At 33.8% G+C, this 22,540-nt stretch overlaps 1 protein-coding gene across 1 annotated transcript in view; it reads right to left on the reverse strand.

Moving 5' to 3' along the window:
- Positions 1-1,239: 1,239 nt before the first annotated feature.
- The window catches only part of CPNE8 (copine 8), a 110,011-nt gene continuing 88,710 nt past the window's right edge, over positions 1,240-22,540 (reverse strand). The window contains exons 14-20 of the mRNA XM_085297832.1: positions 18,660-18,706; positions 17,744-17,925; positions 13,975-14,102; positions 10,394-10,496; positions 6,985-7,042; positions 6,361-6,434; positions 1,240-2,979 (exon numbers count right to left, since the gene is read on the reverse strand). Of these exons, the coding sequence (XP_085153958.1) occupies positions 2,791-2,979; positions 6,361-6,434; positions 6,985-7,042; positions 10,394-10,496; positions 13,975-14,102; positions 17,744-17,925; positions 18,660-18,706 (781 nt within the window). The 3' untranslated portion in view covers positions 1,240-2,790. The remainder of the gene's footprint in view (positions 2,980-6,360; positions 6,435-6,984; positions 7,043-10,393; positions 10,497-13,974; positions 14,103-17,743; positions 17,926-18,659; positions 18,707-22,540) is intronic.

The raw sequence follows: 22,540 nt of genomic DNA on the forward strand, positions 1-22,540 counted from the left end.
AGCTTGAATAAAATCAAAAGAAATACAGAGAGTGGCATCTTGACATTTTACTCATTCATGTATGTATTTGTGAAAATGTCAGTCATTATGGCACTTTGATCTTACACAACTTTGAAACAGACYTTTTCCAGTGGGCTGATAGTGGAAGTGAAGTTGTTTATTAGTTGTATCAGTCTTTAAGGCCTGTTTTCAGCTATATTTGAAATGCAAGTTAAGTAACCTTTTTTTTCTATTATATTGGCATATAGTCAAAATAAAATTTGACATATAGCTGCTATAGAGGTTAAACTGTACATTTAATCACATTCACTTCTAGAAGACTGAAAGATCACTTACTTTAATTTATCAGATATGTTCTTCAAATCTTTGGCTAGACTGGGAGCCTACGTCAAGATTCTCAAATACCTTAGACAGCTAACATGTCAAGCACCTAGGCACTGTCRGAAATCTGGAATCCTTTTCTCATTAAAATACCCCATCCACTGATTACTCATTTTTCTTTCAGTTTAATTCTGTTAGATTTACACTACAATACCAAACAGAAGAAACAGCAGTGCAGAATACAATGAAGGGCTATTTGGTTTGGATAGAAAAAATAATTTTGATTAAATAATATCTGTCTTTAAAAAAATAATACCTGTCTTTTGATTAAATAATCTGTCTAAAAAATATCTGTCCTTCTGATATCACTTGTTAAATTAGTACTGAGACTAATCTTTACATTAATAAAAGGTGATTAAACTTAAACTTTTTAAAAGGTGATTAAACTTAAACTTTTTTCTTTCTAATTGCCCTCAGAATGTACTAGGTAAAAAGTGATGAACTGAACAGCTGTAAGAGGTGGAAACTGAAAAAAATACCAAGCCAGTGATTTTGCCATAGAATGAAAACCTGTTAAATACATGGGTTGCTGTGGACTAAAACAAATGTCAGCATAAATATTTGTCTAAAGGAATGAGACAACAGAAATACAATATTAATTTTGTTATTTCTAAAGTGTCAACAATGTGTATGAAAAACAAATGCAGAGGATATAAGGAGACCACCACCACCACTCAGTACAGATATTTAGACTTATTCTTTATGACATTTTCCTCAAAATTTGAGTTGCCAGGTATCAAATTTCACTCATGCAACATCAATCTACTAAGAAATACATATTTTGGTGAGAAAATTAAAATCCATATTTATGTAAAAAGTGTTTTGAAATAAAAATAAAACAAGATTTACTTTTTTTACAAAAAAATCTTTCTTGTCATAATGGAGTAATTATCTCAGAAAAGTAATTTCCCACATGAGATAAAGAAATGTAAATACATTTTAAAATGGAAGATTCTGCATTTACATAGTTATATACTATTGATACTGAAGATCTGTTTTCTGGCAAAAAACTTCCCATGCTTAAAAAACGCACTTTTGTTTTATACTGTACAGTACAACATATAGTAGTAAGAAACAGAAGTAGTAAACAGGTTATATGCAAAGAAAAAACTTACATTACAAGACACTTACAGTTGTGACACAAAAAATAGTGTTCAGTTTTAACAGTATTTGAAGGCAATTCACAATCATTTCAGGAGTTTTGTGAAATTTAAGGCCATTAGTTCTAAATAAAATATATCTGACACAATCTCACAAAACTGTATTTTGTAAAAACTGTACATGCAAAATTATTTTATAATTATATATGAACAGGCATATAGTAAAATTCTGGGGTAGTTCGGTACACAAAGCAGCATGGCTGTGCAACTTTTAAACCAGTTAATTAACATTATCATTCATGCATCCTGAATGGCAATGCGATTACATGACAATATTAAACCCAAATATTAAGAGCCAGCATCCCTTTGAATGGGCAATCTAGACAAAATTTGTAACTTTAAATTAAGTTTAAAATGATCCATTATAAAACATCTGCTATAATCACTCCAGACCACTTTTCTGATGCAAAAGTTCCAGTGCTTTAAGGAACACATGATAAGATTTAATGAGCTAAATGAGTCAACTACGAGACTCAAAGATTTGATTTGAGGTAATTACTTACAGCAAGTAACTCTTCTAATTTGCTTGAGTAACCAGTTTAAAAAACTCTGAACTAGGATTAACTTAGAAATTGGAGAATCTCTGAAAAAATAAACATACCTCCTCCTTGAAGTTTGGAGTTAGTCGTAAGTCATATGCAATTATGATATTCACTTTTCGGGAGATTATTCTCGAACTGTGGTATGAATGGATTTCTGAGCACTGACGGAAGCAATTCAGGTGTGGGGAAAACCATAAATAATTGTCGTTCTTCTCTTTAGCTTTCCATTTGTATTTGTCTGGACAAACATTCAAAGAGATATTGCTTCTCTTGTTATCTTGTCACTAACTACTGCAAGCTAGGAGACATATGAATCAATATTCCAAACTTTTGTTTTTAAGAATAGTTATAAAAGTACTGAAATTTAAAAATAGTAACATGTAAACATTGATACAGAGGAATAGCATTCCTGTACATATATGTACACACAGTATTCAGAAAGAACAGTATCTTTTGAGTTGAAATCCTGACTTGTGCTTTCCCCTCCAATAAATATATCAAAAGGTAGGGGTTTTATCAAAAAAAAGAGCAAGACTCAGAACATCAACTTTTTCTCCTAGCATTTAATAGTTTTTCAGTTGCTCATGCAACCATATGAAGAATTTTGGTATTTGAAGAGGATTTTTCTAGCTCCAAAAAGCTATCATAATCTACTACTGCAGCCGGAAACTCTTGACTTGTGGTAAACTCTAAGCACTTTGGAGCACTCATATCTGAGTCTGTAATACATGAATAGGGGGTGTATAGGGTGGTGGTGCAGGTGATGGCTTTATTCCTCTGACTCGCATGTAGGAAAGAAATTGCTCSGGGATCTCAGCTAAGACATCTTTAGCAAGTCTTGCCATGCTTAATACGTGGTTTCCACTTCTGTCAATGTAATCTCGGAACGGCACAAACTACAAAACAAAATACACGTTCATGTAAGTCATTATGCAAACATCATCTTGTTACATGAAAATTCTGTGCAAAGATTCTATGCAAAAAGTATATCTCGTAGGATACATAGATATCACAAGAGCCAAGGACAGATAAACATACAGACAGATACACAAGAACAGCTGCCCAGGGTAAGGTCTAGAAGTAATCAGAAACATGTAGCGGAAGCAGAGGAACCTAATTAAATATGTAAGAAAAAGTGAAGGGAAACCAAAATAATGCAGAATATTTTGTCTATAACTTAAGAGTTTAATTTAAAAGGCTAAAAGGAGAAATTTTCAAGTGGAACAAAAAGTATATAAATAATAATCTTTCTAAAACTTCTTAAATAGAGGGAGGGTAACAAAGGTGCAGAAATGAAATAAACTGAAGAACTGGGAGATATATATATCCAGAGTACATAAAATTCATAGTGAGGAGGGAAAAATGGAAGGTCCTATCTTCACCTGAATTGCACTCAGTAGTAAATAYAATAGACATAGTGACTCATTTTTAGTAGCCAAATTTTTCCAATGTTAATTTAAATACATTATTTCACAACAATACTGACTGTTAATGGATGCTATTTTTACTAACATAATCCACAAAAAAAATCATCTTTTTATATTTGAGTGGTTAATTTTATAAAAGCAAGTCAGTTTTATCCTGTTAGATAAAAGATAAAGGTCATGCTAAACCTAAAGGGTTTGACATTATCCCCTTTTATTTATTTGGTTAGCCTACAATGCATTTGTTAGCATTTAGGCAGAAAAAACTCCCACAAAATAATACTGCCTTCAGCTAATTTAACATGGTTGTGGTAAAGTTCTGATTGAAATATATTAATAATAAATGTTTTATTATGTTTCTGATATGCAATGAATCCTAAAGAAAAGCAAAACGGTATTTATTGCACATTACTTTCCAGTTCTCAGTAGAAACTAGACTATTTCTGATGTACAGCATTTTCACAAATCTTTTTTATAAGAAGTCTATCCATTATATTCTTCGAATGTAAGAACATCAGCTTTTGGAGCTACTGTTGTTTTGAGAAATAATGTATATTTACTCCGGGCATATATTAAAGCACACAATAAAGTGCATGACAAAGATATCCAACTTAGATATCCAGCTTAAAAAAAAAAAAAAGCACACAATAAAGTGCATGACAAAGATATCCAACTTAGATATCCAGCTTAAAAAAAAAAAAAAAAAAAAAAAAAAAAAAAAAAAAAAAAAAAAAAAAAAAAAAAGAAAAAAAAAAAGAACAGACATGGCACAGGGCTATGCAGAAATACTGCATGTTTCTGGGGTCCAGAAACACTTCCAACTCTGAAGACAGCTTGTTTAGAGCTGGCTTGGGCACCTCTATACCTTGGCACGTTGAACAGCTAAGGCACTAGCCAAACCTGGACTACTAAGGAGCATTATAAACATTTTGACAAAGTAAGAAACAGTGTTTCTTACCTACTGTTGAGCTGCCTAGCTTCTCCTCAATCCTAATTTTATAATCACCTTTTTGACAAAACTAACTAAAGCATCCAGCACATCATACTCTGGTATCACCAGAGCGGCTGAGTTTTGGTATGCTGCTATTCCAGCAGTTGTTTTCTCTGTATGCTGCAGAAATTAAAAAATGCTTCTTTTTTAACCATTAAAAAAGTAGTTGAAAAATATTGCATTTCTGAAGTTTAATTTATACTTTTAAACTATTAAAAAARGTAATTCATAAATCTAAGAAAAAAATTTAACATATTCACACGAGGTATGAGAGTAATTTAACTGCTATCTGTCATCTTAGTTGTCATTCTGATTCCTTTTGAAGAAAAAAATCTCTTTTGAAGACATGATATAAGAACTGTGAAAAAAAGAACTGATCATTTTTGTTTCCCATACACTTACGCAGACCTGTTTTGTTTTGTATTCTGAACAGACATAATTATAAAATGAGGCTTGTTTTGAACACTTCCTTGGCTTGAAATGTTTTATCAGTTAATAATCATCACATTGTTAAATGTTCATGCATGAATATTCTTAATATTTTTTAGAAATGTTTGAGTTCTTGCATGCATAAATGAAAACAGACACACACATTGCAAAGCTAATCTGCTGCAATCTGATCTTATGTATCATTAAARCATTATCACCTACAATATGAGCTATTAATATATGCCAATTATTCAAAGTACTTATTCTACAATGCAACAATATTATAAAAGTCCAGTCTGGCTTGGAGAAAGATACGAAAAAATAAACAAGAGGAAAAATATGGGAAGACCTACAAATATTGACAGAGAAAAGGAATAAAGGGAGAAGAAGAATTGTCTGAACTAAGTTAAGGTGGCAGAATAGGTCAAAATACTTCCTAAATGTATTCAGATGTCTCGAGGAAAACATGCCTTCTATTAGCAAATTAAGATCTAGGCAGATACCATTCTTTCTACAGTGGTCAGGTTGATTCAACTTTCTGAAATCTGAAAAACAGCAAATTACTATATCTTTAATATTTCTGATGCAGTTTTAGTTGATGATGAAAACAATTACAAGACGAAGCCTATCCAGGGGAGTRAATAATCCAACCCAAAGGCTAGGTGCTGCCTGGAGCATGGATGAAGTACATAGCTTGCAATGTCTGTGGAGTTCTGGAAATCTGCAGCTCTGAAGAGGAARGGGGGTTGTTGTGTGTGTGCATAAAACTGCTATCCCATTCTGTCAATGCTGCAGCAAGGGCTGCTTCAGGGTGAATGACAACTACCGGGCTGACTGAACAGTTGTAGAGAGCAGGAACAAAACTAGAGGTGACTTTGGTAAAGAAGTGGAGTAGCCTGTGGAATCCAGGTAAGAGTAGAGCTTGATTCAGTCACCTAAACACAGATGTCTGCTGCCATCTGAGGTATCCTAAGGTATGAGAAACCTGCACTGTGATATGTGGCAAACAGGAACTAGGACAGACCCACAGTCCTCTAAACTGGCAGGTCTTCTGAACTAGGCATCTCAAATACACTTGGTAGAGGTCCAAGTATTACTATAACAGTTGAAGTTTTTCTTTATGGAATTATAATGACACTGCAGTACATTGAATAAAGGGCGGTTAACTCTTTAGCCAGGGCTATACAACCCCAAGTCTTTAAATCAGTGTGCTTCCAGTTAAGAGCCATTTCCTAATGGATGTGAACCCAATAATATGTGCTATGTGAATGTATAAGGATTTTGCAAAGAGATTCTGTGTTTGTTAATATACATTTCAAGATAAATTATATTGGTGCTACRATAAAATGCAAGACAGGAATACAGCTAGAATAAGAATTAAAAATAAACCAGATCAGTAAAATGTAATTATTAGAATAAATTTTCTCTCTTACCTGCACAATGTCTCTTTCTGCAAATTTTCCCCTTGAGGAAATCCTGACTACATCACCATCCAGTTCTTCCATAGCTTAAAGAAAGCAACAAATGAGTTAGCTATGAGATCATCTATTCAACAAAAACATTAATGAAAAAAATTTAGTATGTTTACACTTCCGAGCAACAAAACCAACAACTAATTTAAGGTAACTCTTTAGATAGTTTGCTCTATGAAAGACATCATGCATAGTATAGTAGTTATTTTGCACTTTTTCATGCTGACGCTACATAAGACAGCTAAATATCCATGCTGAAGAGCTTCACCATTACTTGAATGTACTTACTTTGCTATTTTTTCCACTCATCTTCTGGAGCTCTGTAAATGCTGAGCCCCCATATGGTTCTGTGATTCAAACAGAGAGCCTGAGGGGCTATACAGCCCCACATGGTAGCTTGTAATCATACTGAATTATCAATYAATCCAGCTGGAAATGTCAAGAGTGTTTATTGTTTGTTCCATATTATGTTCTTTTAAAGAACATATTTATTTGAAAAGCCACATATTACCAAAATATAAATAAATATAAAACATTCTAGAAAAACAAAACAAAACAAAAACTTACTGACACTAAAACACTTACCATCAAATTCTGCGGGTCCTACCCCCACTATGATTATTGACATTGGAAGCTTTGAAGCCTTCAAAAGAAGAAGAAAAAGAGATTTCATATACTACTCAATCTCTGCCAATATTATACAAGATTTGAAGACAATCTGAACAAAAAACATGCAGAAATTATTACGTTTTAAAGAATAGATTTTATTTTCCTCCTTAAAGGTAAGTATAAATTGTCTGCTAGAGTGATACAAATTATCTTGGATGAAAACAGTAATGCAGATGATTATTTTTGATTTATTTTTTGCTTATAAAGTTTTTGAGCCAYATAGGACCATAATTAAACACAACAAACTATGTTAGGATTTAATATTAAGATGACAACTAAGATGGCAAATTTCTTCTACAAACTTCTGTAAACTGACAATAATTATAAGTATGCACCTAATGACAGTCTGACATTCATTTATATGTACTCTGCTGTTTCTAGATATTGCTTAACTGCTTGGTACTACATGATAGTATTTTTACATAAATCTTAGTGTAATTTTCAGGAGAATAAATAACCTATTAGAGAAATTTCTATCTTACCTTTATTCCATGAAAGAAGTATTATTCAAATCAGTTATCTAAGATAAGTAAATTTTTTACTTTTTTACAGTAAGACTTTTAATTTTATTTAACCTTTTCATTTAATGGAACAATGGCAGAGACAATCTCTCTTTCTCTTAATAAATCTCTATAAAGCCTGTAAATTTATAAATACCCTGAAAGTAGTACAAGACATCTGCTAGTTTACGGAAATCATCTGGAACTGGCTCTTTTGAGAAGGCTTGTAACAAAAAGACCCTATCTATAAAGTGTCAAGGTTGACAAACATCACTGTTGAGACATTCTGCTGAGCTGTGACATGTCTACAATCATTCTAAACAGCAGTATTCAATGGTCAAAAATCACAGATGAACAGTTTCTGCTAAATTAAATTGTGCTTCACTGAAGTATGAAGTTCACTGGTTTTAGAATATACTGTTATCTTTGGAATGTTAAAAGTGTTTATCTGCCTCATCTAAAAGACATTAACTTTTACATATACCACCGTAATTTCTTATTCTTGATCTTTCATAATATTGCACATAAAAACAGTTTTATGTAACCAAAAAAGTTATAGTTCATTAATATAAATATGCTATTTAAAACAATGAAAATATGTCATTCTGCAGCTCACTATTTAATGTTCTACCTCACTTCAAATTATACATCATGTGGTAAAAGTACTATATGGTGACTGCAAATTCATTATGAAGTGTTACTACATAGTCAACCTCACAATTAAGATTTTGTAGCAAGTTAAAAAAATAATTTCCATTTATTTAAATATTAAAAGGTAACTAAATATATTAATGACTATGAATATAGTGTAACTCTGAATTATAAATTTAAGTTATAAAATATTAAAGTACACTGAATAAGTCAAATAATAGTAAATAGAAAATGTATTTGGACATGAAGGCCTTTCTTAAAACAAAACTAAACAGAATTCCTTCTATTTTTCAGATGTTTTCCATAATCTTTTTGACTGATTGTAAAGAAAACACTCTTCACAGAGATACCTGCTTGCACAGACATAATAGTATGTGATATAATGTGTATGAATACACATATATTAGGGACAGTATAAAGCAGAAAAGTTAAACTTTTACATATAAACTTAGTGTTGGTATTTCCTGAAAGACAGCATAACCTTTAAACAGTTTGATAAAATAGAATCTGACACACATGCTGTAATGAGAAAGATACATAAAAGTACAATGAGTTTTAAAAAACAAAACATACTATTCCTGAGATTTATAGGCATCAGGTTGCTTTTAGCATCACTGCCCTTTTTATTATTTTTGATATTATTAATTACTGAAAAAATGCTATTGAACAGCAATTAATTAATTAGTTATGCCAGCACATACTTTGCTCATTTCAAGAAATATAGAAAAATAAATCTAACTTCATAAAAAGAAGAGACTGCATATATTCCCAAATTTTCACTCATTCCAAGCTAACAACACCTCTGCTGTATTTCCAAACAGTTGCAGAACAACGGTTATTACAGATTTTCTCTCAATCTAAAATTATGTTCCTGCTGTAAATTTTTTTTCCTGAAAACAAAATTCTTCTGTATTTCTTATTGGCAAATTATTAAGTGCTACAAAATACCAGACATCTAGACTTGCTGACCCTGTCCTTACTCCCTGGATGGACTTGGAACTGAGTGGTGAATTAAATTAAAGGCTGTTCTTCCTCCAGCTAGTCCTTTTATTATCCATTAGAAGCTATATTCCAAGCATCTAGACTGAACTGGAGGATAAACTTCCAAGCAAAAAGCTTTATGTCCTTTAAAAGTGAGAGTTCTTGTACACTATTTTAGTATTGGAGGTTGGAAGTGGAGTGGAAGTAGGCTGGTACCTTCAAACACATCTGAAGCTTTCGGTGTCAAAATTTGTCAGGTGGGTGGTGAGGGTCCTCACCAACATACACATGCTACCTACATACCACTCATGAGGGTTTGAGGGCATCTTGCATCTTGCATCTACAAAAAGGCAGAATGTTTCAGCAATATTTTTATGTACATCATATAAACTGGGAGGTGATTCTATCTCTACAGGAGGTAGTGGAAGTGGGACTTCAAAATCCGCCTCTTAGTTTTACCCTGTTCATTCTGACRTGTTTCTTAACTGTTTTAGTGCAAGCTTTTTCACCCACCACTTCACTAGTAACTAGCTCCATTGTGGTATATTCAAAACTAGCAGTACATATCTTTTCAAACCCTGGCTAGAAGCTGCTTTTGTGTATATTTTGACTGACATTTCTGAGGGGAAAAGGAGAAATGGAACCTGCTCATAAAGCAAAGTATGATCTATAAGCATAACAGTTTTGAAGAGAAAAATACTGAAACTAATGAAGAAACAAGAAAGAATTTAGAATTTTTAAAATTCCAGGAGGGTATCTAAAAGAAATCAGATGATCATATGCTTGGCATTTGGGAGCAGAAAGTTCCAGGCAGTTCTTGGAAGGAAAATAAAAAAAAAATGCCTGCAATTACTACAAAGATAAAGAACAATTCAAAATGAAAAATATCATGGTGTGCTGTACATGAGGGAGGAATACGAGGAGCAGGAAGAGGCAAGAAGTAGATGAGGGAAGTTATATGAAAATGTAGCATTAGAGAAAAGAGTTCAGAACACTAACATTAAGTTAACTGAGATTCGAATTTTAGTTTCTCTTCACCTTTATGCATAACAAGTTTTTGCTGTTTCAGAAGATTGGCTAATTTATTGAGATAGTTTTGTGCCTGAAATACTAACTGATTTAGTTTATTGCCTAAAGTACCAATACCTAGAAACATAATTCTTTTGAACGTCAACATTTTAAGCAAAACTTACATTCACTATGGATTCTTTTGTCTGAGCCATATCTGAAATAACTCCATCTGTAATAATGAGAAGAACAAAATACTGGGAACCRTCTTTTACTGAAGAAGCATATCTAAAGGAAGAAAAAAAGAACATTATAATAGGAAAAAGCCTTTTTCTAATAGGAAAGAGCCTTTATACAAAGGAACTAATATTACAGTTGTATTTTTAAAATTCTACCACTAAGGACTATTAAAAATAATGAGGTATGATATAGTAGATCTTCTAAAGTAAAGACATGGACATTCTGCTTTTAACTGAGAATATGAGAAAAAAAAGAAACAAATACAATATTGATACTGATAATTTGTACGTGTTGAATCAATGAAAAATGGGACCTGCATCAATAACAGGAGGAGGAGGGACAGAATATCCTTTATAGAACCACAAGTCCTTATAATGTCTATGTTATTGAATAGTTATTACCTCTAGAGGACACAGTTAGCTATGAAAGGAATGTATTACTATTGAATGGTTGTTTTTATGGCACAAATAAAATTTATCTGAAGTCAGCACTCTGCATAAATATCTCATTAACCTGTATTTGTATTGCAAAGAAAGATTACTTGCTGTTATTCATGCTTTGAGATTTATAGTTCATGTGCACATTCATAAAATGGTTGAATATGCACCCTATCATTTAGGTTTAGGTATTTATCCCTTTGTGCCACCCACAGATATGCTGTAAACACTCAAGCTTCCTCCTATTCAGTACAGGAATACAAGACTAAACATGTTCATTGTCATTCCACTCCCACCACAACCAAAGAACCCAAGAAAAAACTGCTCTTAGAAAATGAGAAGCTTCTGAAGAAATGGAAGGTCCTGGAATATAGCTAATCTATAGCAGCTGCAGTGAACTCTATGGCTTGTACAGTAAAAACTACAGCTTCAGTTTGTTTACCTTCAGCTCCCAAGGATCAGAGTACCCTATTTAGTGGGCAAACAACCTTCTTGCTTGCAGCAGACTATAATCAGTTAATCATCCAATATGGAAACAGATATGCTACTTCATTTAATAGTAGCCAGTATCAATACTACTTTCATGAAAGGGGTCAAGTAGTAGTGGTATGAGTAGTATAGAGAGAAGGGAGAAAAAAAAATATCCTCTCCGTATGGATACTATAGAATATATGCCCAAGTATAACATGACTCTCGCAGAATTCAGTATCTTATCGGTTCTTGAACTTGAAAGGTCTGGACCACTGAACAAGGTATTTTCTAATGATGATTGCATGTGCTTAGAATATTCTGAACTCTGACATTACACAGTGTGCTTGAGCTGCCAACAGTTGTAACCACAACCTTTGCAAAGTTTGGAGAAATGTGTGTGAAATGATGTAAAACTCACAGAAAGCCATCACACTCCTGCCTCTCCCTCCTGAAGATATAGATGAGCAGAAGACAGTCAATGAACCTCTTTAACATCTTCAATTTGTAGGTGGGCAGTAGGGACTGATAACTAAATATCTGGATTAACAAGACCTACTGGAATACATTCTCTCTACCACGTTCAAACTTCTTTTTTGTTATTCTACAGTGTTCATAAATCTTTTCATTGATGACCGCAGTGACAAGGGAAGACATTATGAGAAGGTAAAACAAAAAATCGCTATTATTCTGAGCACTAATACACTTATCCTGAAAAAATGGAATAGAAATATGATTGTTTCAAAATCTCCAGAGAATAAAGCAGCCTCAAGTTTTTTGGAAAAAAAGATTTTATATGAGGAGGGTAGATAACAGAAGATGCTAGAGTAGAATCTGGTGTAGTTTAGATATTTCTAGAGGAAGCATAAAAAATGTGTTGCTTGCTTAAAGAGTTTCTGAAGATTTCTAAGACCCATAACAGTGTGGTGGTATCTGACATAGTTTCCAGAGATTTCATTAGTGGAATGTTCTTAAGTAGGAGGGATGTGAGAAGTTTCTTTGAGGCTGAAGATAGATTTGTAGAGTAACACCAGGCTGAAGCAGAGGAGTATACATCATCATTTCTACTCTCATATCTACCAAAGTTAACAGAATAACCAAGAAACTGAACCTTGAGCGAAAATGGTGTCACTGAGAACTGGACCAGTACGTGGATTGTATTAAAGCATAATGTAGTAGAAACCGTCAGGATGACATTCAGCTTTTCTACTCCTGATGTAGTGTGATTTGTTATCAGGAGTACCCAAATTTTGCAACTTGATAGTTAGGCAAATTTCAGTGGAAATAAGGGCCGTAAGCATTGGCAGATCTCCTCACTGAAAGAAAGACACCACCTGAAAACTGCTATTGGAGAGGCCATATCAAAGGGAAGATTAAAGGCAGACAGGTAGCTGTTGAAGACAAGCAATGGATTATACATGTGCATGATTTGAACAGTATGACTCAAAGACTAGTTCTAATGATAAATAATTACAATCAGCTATCTAGTCATGCTGCAGTATGTAGAAAATTCTTTGCACCATAAAATTTACAAACTATTTTTCATTGAGCAGTACAACTGACAACAGCAAGAACAGTACCAAGAACAGATAATAAATAATTATTTCTTGCTGTAACAATTAACTAGTTTGCAAGCTCATATTTAAGACACTAACACTACAATAACTTACACAAAGATCCTTGCTGCTTTATATTATAAAYATTAGTTCTTTCTCTGTATTTATAAATAAAATAAAATATGTTCAGGTAGTTACTACTCAGCAGAATTATAGGAGCTCCTTCCCTAGATGCACACATGTAGGGACACTGTAAGTCAAGATCTCGTCTGCCATAGTAAGACATTTCCCTCCTCCAAAAAACTTCTACAAACACAGAATTGGTTTTATTTTGAGATATGAGAGCAGGTGATGCATAACCCAACATCAGGGCTCTCCAGCAAAGGCTGTACTATTGCCTGGGTGGTACCAGTACCAGCTTGGAGCAATTGTAGCCAGAGAGAGTCCTGTAAAATTTTGTTGAGGTTTTGGACATTCTGAGATTAGAGTCACCGTATATGACTAAGAAAAATGCACGTTATGGATTTTTTGCAGATTTATGTCTTTTCCATGAAACATAAGTCCTGATCATTGTACTTCACAGGACAGAAAGGCAACATGGCACAGTGATCTCACGGAAATTTTCTTTCATTATGATTTTCCTAAGAGTTAATACAGGGTGGATCAACTGGGTCACCTGTACTTAGAATCACAGAATCGGTAAGATTGGAAGGGACCTCTGGAGATCATCTAGTACAACCCTGTTGCTCAAGCAGGGTTACCTAGAGCATGTTAGACAGAGCTGTATCCAGGTGGGCTTTGAATATCTCCAGAGAAGGAGACTCCACAACCTCTCTGGGCAACCTGTTTTTAATGAGTTACGAAATTCTGTGTAACAGTAACGGATGGCCTTCAAACCTACTCAGAAGCATAAATTAATCTTTTTGGAATGAAGGTACAACACAGCTGTAAGTACCTTTTAAAATGTTTTACCTTCACATAACTGTTAAGCTTTTTCTGTGCAATAGTTATACTGATACTAAGAAATTAGCTTCATTTCTGCATAGTAACTGTTGTCCAGCTTACCTTGCAACATGATTAATTACAGGGGCAAAGTTTGTTGGTCCATAAAGCTGTACAGATTTTAGACTCCTATAATATGCCTCCATCACACCATCAATTCCATGGCAGTATGGATTTTGAGGATTTCCATTCTAGTGAGAATAGTAGAGACAATTACTCACTAAAAGTTACATGACACAAAAATGATGTAAGTTAGTGAATACTACCCAGTGGATATTTTAAAATGGCAAATAACTGAGCATTTAAGGACCTATTCAGAGTGTTTATTATAAATGCACAACATCAAGGTTTGCCCTGAGTTTTAACTATATAGGCAAAAAGGTTCTAGCAGCTTTGGGTAACATGCAGTCTGAATCACTGGAACAGGTTCTTAAACATAAATACCATTTTAGATGAAATTAAACAAWCCTTCTTATATGCAATAGTAACAAGCATTTTAAGGTATAAAATACAGGGCTGATGTAAAACTGGAGTCATGTTTAGTGGCACAGTACTGGTTCAAGGATTTCTTTTTTTAAAAAGTGTGAAGAAAAAAAAAATGGTGGCCAGATCCTGAAGCTCATAGAGTATTTGAGCATAAGGGAAACTAAACTTTTCATTGCTTTAGTACTCTGTTCTGCATTGGAAAACTGATTTTGGAGCTGGTATAAAGATGAAAAAAAGGAACAGTCTTTGGGAAGCCACAGAATTGGCTGAGTCTTGTACATGAAAGCATAATTTCTTTGGGTAGGTTTTTTTACTACCTACCTCTATAATGACTAATACAACAGGATGCCAATTTACAGGTGGCAATACAAACATRTAAGTTAAACTCCAGATTAATGATCCCTCTCAGGCCAGACAAATGATCCACACAAGGCTTTAAAACTTTTAGACATGAAGAAAACAAAAATTGACCAGACATACTAAGTAGAATTAATTTTATGAAGCAATATCCAAATACCTAACATCTGTTTTTCAATTGTGATGGCAAATTGCTACCAATACACATTAAGATCTAAGAAAGATCCAAACAAGACAGGATGCAGAAAGCTGTTCTCCATCATACTCAGTACCACTTCACTGCTGGTTCTTGCTCTCCAGAGAATTTCTCTTTTTAATCTAATAACAGCTTTAAAATAATGATAACAATGTAATTTACAACATAAAATTGGTAAACAGTTTAAAAAGTACATTTTAGAAGTTAGATGGATGGTATCTTTTTACAGATAAGCATCTTTTTAGTAGTTATGGTTATTTCCCCAAAAAGGATAGCAGAATTGTGGATTTGTGGACTGTTTCATGGTATTAGGCAGAAGCTGGAAATAACAAAAACAGTGTTAAGCTCCTACTCTTCTACAGAAGTCACGCTGCTTCTAGATTGCAGTGGATTAAAAAAACCCCTAATGTATAGTTTTTAACCTTCACAGAGGTAAAGTAAATCAGATGTCCACCTTTGCTTTTCATCAGATAGCTTCAGAAAACTACCTGTGCAGCCTGCAGGTTTTCTAAATTCTGTTCTGGAGTTGCCTCTCTCTTTGAATTGATTACACAGGAACTCTTCTACCTGATTTAAGTAGATTTGACTAGCACAGTGTTTATTTCTTAGATGCTCTACTACTTAAGCTAGCCAATGCAAATGGCCTGTCTGAATCATCCTTAGTAAATACTCTCATGTTGTTGCCTACACACAGGACGGCATACGATATTTCTGAGTCTGAAGGCTTAGAGCAGACAGTACAATCACAAGTGTGATCATCTATAACTTAATCTTTCTGAAGCTTCTGTTAACATTTCATGAAGGAAAAGCTAAATAGAGGCCAGATTTCTTATGGAATACGAAAATGTCATCAAAAATTTACCAGCTTCTATAGTACSTACTAAAAGACAGCAAGGATATTTCCTCTAATCAATCAGTAGTAGAAAACAAGAAGTGTGAAAGAGGTGTGAAGATCACACTGAAGGGACCACTACTTCTGAGATGCTACTAGGGCACACTATTGACTCATGTTTAGCCCATCAGTGAGGTTCCCCAGTTTCTTTTCAGCAGAATTGAAACAGTGCTTAGCCTTTACCAATGCAGGGGTTACTCTGTTCCAGAKGCAAAGGTTCTATTTGCCCTGTTGAATTTCATTCAGCCCACTTCTTTAGCCTAGGTCCCTTTGTACGGCAGCCCTGCCCTGAAAAGTGTACCGACTGCACTCCCCAGTTTGTTGTCACCTGCAAGCTTGAAAAGAGTGAATTCTATCTCCTCCTCCAGATCTCTGAGGAAGAGAGTAACAAAACAGGTCTCAGGACAGATCCTGGACACTCCACTTGTAATCAGCTTCTGGGTAGCACATAAACAATTAACCACTACCGTCGGGGCCTGACAATATAAGCCATTTTTTTCAGCCATCGAGTACTGTACCCATCTAGATTATAACTTTCCATCTCAGATACAAGCACACTGTGTCAAAAGTCTTGCTAAAGTAAGAAGTAGACGACATGCACTGCTGTTCTTTCATTCACATGTCTAGATATTTAATCAAAGAGGGCAATCAGGTTGGTCAGTCATGATTTCCCCTTTGTATATTCATGCAGGCTGTTCTAAATCATCTTATTTTCCTTCAGGTGCCAACATCTCATTGGCTTCATGTGCCATTATCTCACTTTGAGGTACAACATAGCTCTTTGCAAATCTAGAAAAGCAAACACAGTTTTTCACGGGATTGATTTAGAACGTTAAACAATAGTGCTAAAAATACTGCAGAGCATTAAATGGGAGACAACAATACATGTTCAGATATGGAGGAAGGCTAGAGGAAAAAAGACTGCTTTATCCTCTGTGAAAGCACCATTAACATGTCATGAATTAACTGAATGAATTCTAGAAATAGTTTGCTGTTTTAATAGTCTTAAGACTGTGCGCATCAACATTTTCAAACTTGTTATACAGAAGTCCAAAGAAAGTCTGTGATCCAAATTTATATCTGCCATTATGTCTGCTTTAAACTACTATTCATACAGWAAACTTCAGCTAGGATACAGCACTGGTTTCTAGCATAAGCTAATGGCTGAAATACCCATCTAGGATCACCTGGTATGCTAATTCCTAAACTCATGTGATGTACCTATACTTGCTTTAATTTTGTTTGAGAACTTCATCCTACTCTGAGAAAAACAAAAAAGTTAAAATAAGTAAGTAGATAAGCATCCAAACTAATCGTGTGCATCAGTTATAACCCATTAACCTTTCTAGGAAATCTAGTTCTACAATTTAATTGGCACATGGACAGATATATTCTTCCCTACCTCATCTTATACTCTACTTAGTTATCTCTAAAAGTCTCTAAAATAGCAGCCTATAAAAGTGCAAAAAAAACCCTCCAAAAATGAGAGCGAACAATAACAATAATAAATAATTATCATGAAACATGATTCAGTTGTGTATTAAGATGGATCAGCTTCAAACTGAAGAATTTCAAACATCTGTTTCTCATGCTGCTACAGCTGAAGTTAAAGATGGGTTTTTTTACTATTTTTGCTCTAAAGGATTTTCTTGTCTCTGATTTTCTGTCAGTAACTTCACTATGATAAAATTTTTTGAAAGTTTTTTAAACCTAAGATTGACATATTCTTTGTTCTTTAACTGCCAAGTATTTACTTAAGACTGCAACCTTAACTCCCCATTTTTTTTTCTTAACAAAAGAAATTCAAATAACATAGAATTAAGAAGACTATGAACACTGATTAAAAAAAAGGCAAGAAAATTATGAAAAAAAAATAAATTCATACATACGAGTTCACTTACCAATGCAAATTCATGGGATACTCTTCCATCTGGAGGCAGTCTAGCCCCAAAACCTAGAGCTGGGAACATTTTATCACTGTCATAGTCCTGAATGATTTCACCGACTGCTTTCAGTGCCATGCCATAAGCATTAAGCTGATAGGGATTCATGTAGTGGAGTGAAGTAGGTTGTGAAGGGTTACCTGTTGAAGCAAGGATCAGATTTACTTCAAAATTCTTTCTTAAAAATGAGAGAAACCTAAGAAAGCAGAAAATGATTAAAAAGATTTTGAAAAGGCAACATACTTCCTAGGTACACAGGTGTGATTAAATCAGGTAAAAATGCAATGTTGTGAAAAATTTTTAGGAGTTAAGAGTAGCAGCTGTAAGCTTTTTCAGCAAAAAAAATGTGACTAGGCTTGTAAATTTAGGTCATTTTTATATTATTATACACATTTTTGAGATAAAATTTACATAAGTTACCACATTGTGAAAACAAATACAGAGGAGTATCCAAACTCTTCTCTGTTTCACTTCACTTTAGCCCCACTCCACTTGAAACTCCTTTCGTTTGTCCCTCTCCACGGGGTCTTTTGATTTAGCTGATTTTCTCCCAGTAATAATAAAATCAGAAAATACACAAATATTTGCAAAATGTTCCTGTACTTATTTTAGTTTTGTATGCAGCTTTTGCAATTCTGTCTGTTGCATCTGTCCTGCTTTTCTGGACAGAAACCTGTTTCTACCCTGTTGCTGCTCAGCAAAGAAATCCTGACTCCAGGTTGTGCTAGCAATACAGATAACTAATAATACAGCCAAGTTATGCAGAACATACAGACGCACATGCACACACTCACAAACATATGCAATATTAGAAAAAGTGCTTTAAGGCTGAACACAGCACACAAATACACAAGAAATTCATTCTGATTCTTACCATTAGATGCTGTGAAATCAATAGCTACTGTGAAATTGATTTGAGTTCTGTAGAATAAGCAAATAGAGAATTTATTAATAGCTTTACTGTTATTTGGAAAAAATAACAAATAACAATACAATAAAAAAATAAAACAATAAAAAATAATAAAGAGAGATAATATATGGCTTGTGAGCAAAGTGCAGACCATTGACTTTCTAATACAGGAAATATAAATTGGAAAATACCCTTCTACAAGATTCCAGCCAAGATCTATACAACACTATTAACATAGTGAAAACAGTTACCTTTCTCCATCTGCCCTTTTTGCATTGTTTATGAAAAATCCTAAATCAACAATAAGGTTAATAAGATCCAGTAACATTATTAATTTATTTTCATCAGTAATACTGATTTTTTCTTAGACATATTTTACTCCTGGTCATAGAAAACTTTCATAGGCAAGCAGGGTTTTACTAAACTGTGCCATTTTCTAATAGCTAAAACTGTGCATTCAGTTAGAATATCTTTTAAATCTTGCTATGCATGCAATCTTTGGACAGGATATCACAGTTTTTGGCAGGAAACCACATCCATGTGAACACAGCCAATACTTTATGAGTGGCACTATCAGGGAAAATTTTGGAATATRTAAGTAGAATGGCAAAGTAGGAATATAAAGATCAGTATTTTCTGCAGTAGCTAAATAAAACCATTATAGTACATGAAACAATTGTTAGAACCACACCTATTACATATTTTAAGTGATAACTCTACAATGTCTACTGCTCCAGATAACAGCAATCCATCTGGTAAACTAGAAGAACTTTCCCTCCTATTTATAATCCATTGTAATCTGGATTATGGCTTTTGTTCAAGCAAGAGGACATATGTTACAGCATGTGCTAATTTGACCACTATCAAAATCATGGCATGAAATATAACTGAAAGATGTCTGCATATCTAGAGATTATACTTCCATCTTATAGCAATATCTTAAGATATTGCTATAAAAAACATGTAAGAACTTGACCAATTACTAGTATCAACAATTTATACATCATTGTACATAGATTAGAACTCAGTTTCCTAAACACAGGTACCTCATGCTATTTTAGGCCCCCTACATACTTACTACATCATGAAAACTTTGGGGAATTAAAAATAGCATTAAATGTCTACATTCAAGCAACTGGATCCCACTCTTACTTCAACTGCAACTTTGTATTATGGACTCATAACCACAGAGAACGTCATTCATGTCTTACAGAGGACCAGAAAAGCTATAACAAACTCTGTTAAAACAGTATTGCACTACAATCCCCCTATTTTTTCAATGACCATTATGTTTCATATATATAATACAGCTAAAATATGTCCCTCTGAATATGATCTCATGGAAAAGAGATATAGAAGCCTCAGTTACCTAAGGCACTGGTATCCTCTCGGGGAAAGGAATAATAAATTGCAAAAAGGTATAAAAATAAAGGTCAACTCTCATAGTTATTATTATCAAAACGTAATTGAATCTTCTTTGAACACAAAACTGGGTGTGGAAACCTAAAACAAACAATTCAATTTCAAATAAGAACTACTGGGGAAAAGATTTTCAAAAGCAATCGTAACACTGYAAACATAGGCATTTTGTGTGAAAGTTTATTATGAAAAGGTATTAGTATCTCAACTATTCACCAGGACTGAAAAAATTAACTGGCCATAATTAAAAAACTAATCTCGGAATGCTAATTTTAGAAGCTGTGTGTTGTGGAAACATCAGATACAACTATTTTGGAAGTCAAGGGGGATGACTGGCAAATTAATTTGGATGACATCTGAAGAAATATTTTCATGATAATAATGCTACTCTGGAACCAAATTAGAAATAATGAGTATGTCTGACAGTCCAYTGTCCTTCTGTTTATATTTCTACTACAGGCTTTGTTCCTTTTTAAAAGACTAACTCTTAGGTTCTACTAACTGAATTTTATTAGGCCACTGTTATTATTAATGACATATCAACTTTCATCAACAGTAAGAACTATTTTTTAAAGATCTCAGATTACTGCATTTTTTGCATGGGATAGTAGTTGAAAATTAGTAACTTAGAATGAGAAAGCTCAAAATATTTTTAAAAGCATCTAAAACTTAAGTCTGAGACAAAAATAGATGCCTGATTAAATGATCCAAATTTTAAAACAAAGACAGACAACATAAGTTTTACTTTAGATGCTCATTGTTTAAAAGCATAGCTTAACTAGTTGCTTTTAACAAAGTTWTTTTAGCTTAGTGTTTTTTCTAAACTATGAAAAAATAACTGCAGTGAAGCAATATGCATCTATCAGCATTATGGAATGATTATTTAGGATGGACATGCTGAGCTACCCTAATGGTTAGCTCAGATTGAAATAGGTGGACTGGTAGATAAAATCTATATTAGATCTTTGGCAAAACAATATACAGAACTGTTTCACATGATGCTGTGGAAAACTCAGCAATTATTCATGTGAAAATTGTGAGTGAAACTTGAGGTGTTTTCTTCTAATAATCAGCCAGATGCTCTTAGAAGGGACTTACAATTACTGCAATAGCAAAAGAAAAACATTTTCCAAAAGTACTCAAAATCATACAGAAAGTGTAACTGACTGGTTTTTATTCTAACTATATGCAGACTATCAGAAAATAAATGGAATAGTCACTAAGCAAGAACTATACCCAAAGACAAGACTGAACAAGAAAATTCGCAAGAAAAAGAAAGGTTCTCAAAACATGTAAGAAGAATGAGGTATATACACCTATAYCTAAAAAGTCTTGAAAAACAAAGATTCTTTTTCACAGCCGTATATGGATGCTATATTATTATTCCTGCATATATGTCTAAATATCTTAAAATGCAACTGCAACACACTAAARGGCAATGCAGAATACACTATCTAGCACTTAGAGAATCTTCCCAAGCACAGTGGCAGAATATAGGTCAGATTTTAGTTGACATAAGTACACAATCTGCACTGAAGAAATGCCAATTTACAAGACAAGAATTTCATATTTACAAACTGTGGAAGACAGGTCACTCTAACTATACTGAAGTTTATGGTAAATCCACAGTCTGTTTAGGCACAATGAGAAACAGTATTATTCAATCATTGAACACAGCATTTGGTAAAAGGACAAAAGGTAACAAACAGAAGTTTTGATCTATTATAGATATCAGGCAAAAAAATCAAGCCTACAACAGCAGTGACTATAAGAATTCAAGTACTTGGAAATTATTAAGTTCCAGATTTCAGTCCCTGTCAATCCACATGGCAGTCATTAATAATATGATCAGATACACTCTAAACCCACCTGCCCCTCCTCCCCAGCAAAAGAGAAAATCCTTGTTCARAATCTAGGATGGACAACATTGAGTACTTCCATTTATCCTTTCAGTAGCCTGTTTTATTTTACGCACACCAACAAAATCCTGCACTGATGATACTACTATTCATATCCTTAGAGACTTTTTAATGACCTGTATCCCTTCATTGCTTCACAATGAGTTTATTTTCACAGCTAGCATCTTTATGAGGTGAAGGGAGATCACAGGTTAGCAGTGGGTAGTTGTTGAAGGTTTCAGAATCACTTACTATGTAAAATTCTATGACTGAGCTAAWGGAGTAACTAACAGGACTAAGAGGCTGTATTCTCTCCATGCTGTTTATTCTAAAAAGTCCCAAGTGGTAGTAATTACACAAATTCCCCTTAGCAGATATTTACCTGGCCAAATGCAGTATCAACATAAAGAAGATTTTTCTGATAAAAGCTCTGCAAGAGCTCATTAYTCTTAGCCTATTCTCCAAGTATATAAATACATGGTTAAGCCTCCAAAATATATTGCTATGGCTCCTCTTGCTTCGCAGCTG

Source organism: Rhea americana, unplaced genomic scaffold (assembly GCF_003343005.1).
Source record: "Rhea americana isolate MKP2758 unplaced genomic scaffold, rheAme1 scaffold_1, whole genome shotgun sequence".
Taxonomy (NCBI): domain Eukaryota; kingdom Metazoa; phylum Chordata; class Aves; order Rheiformes; family Rheidae; genus Rhea; species Rhea americana.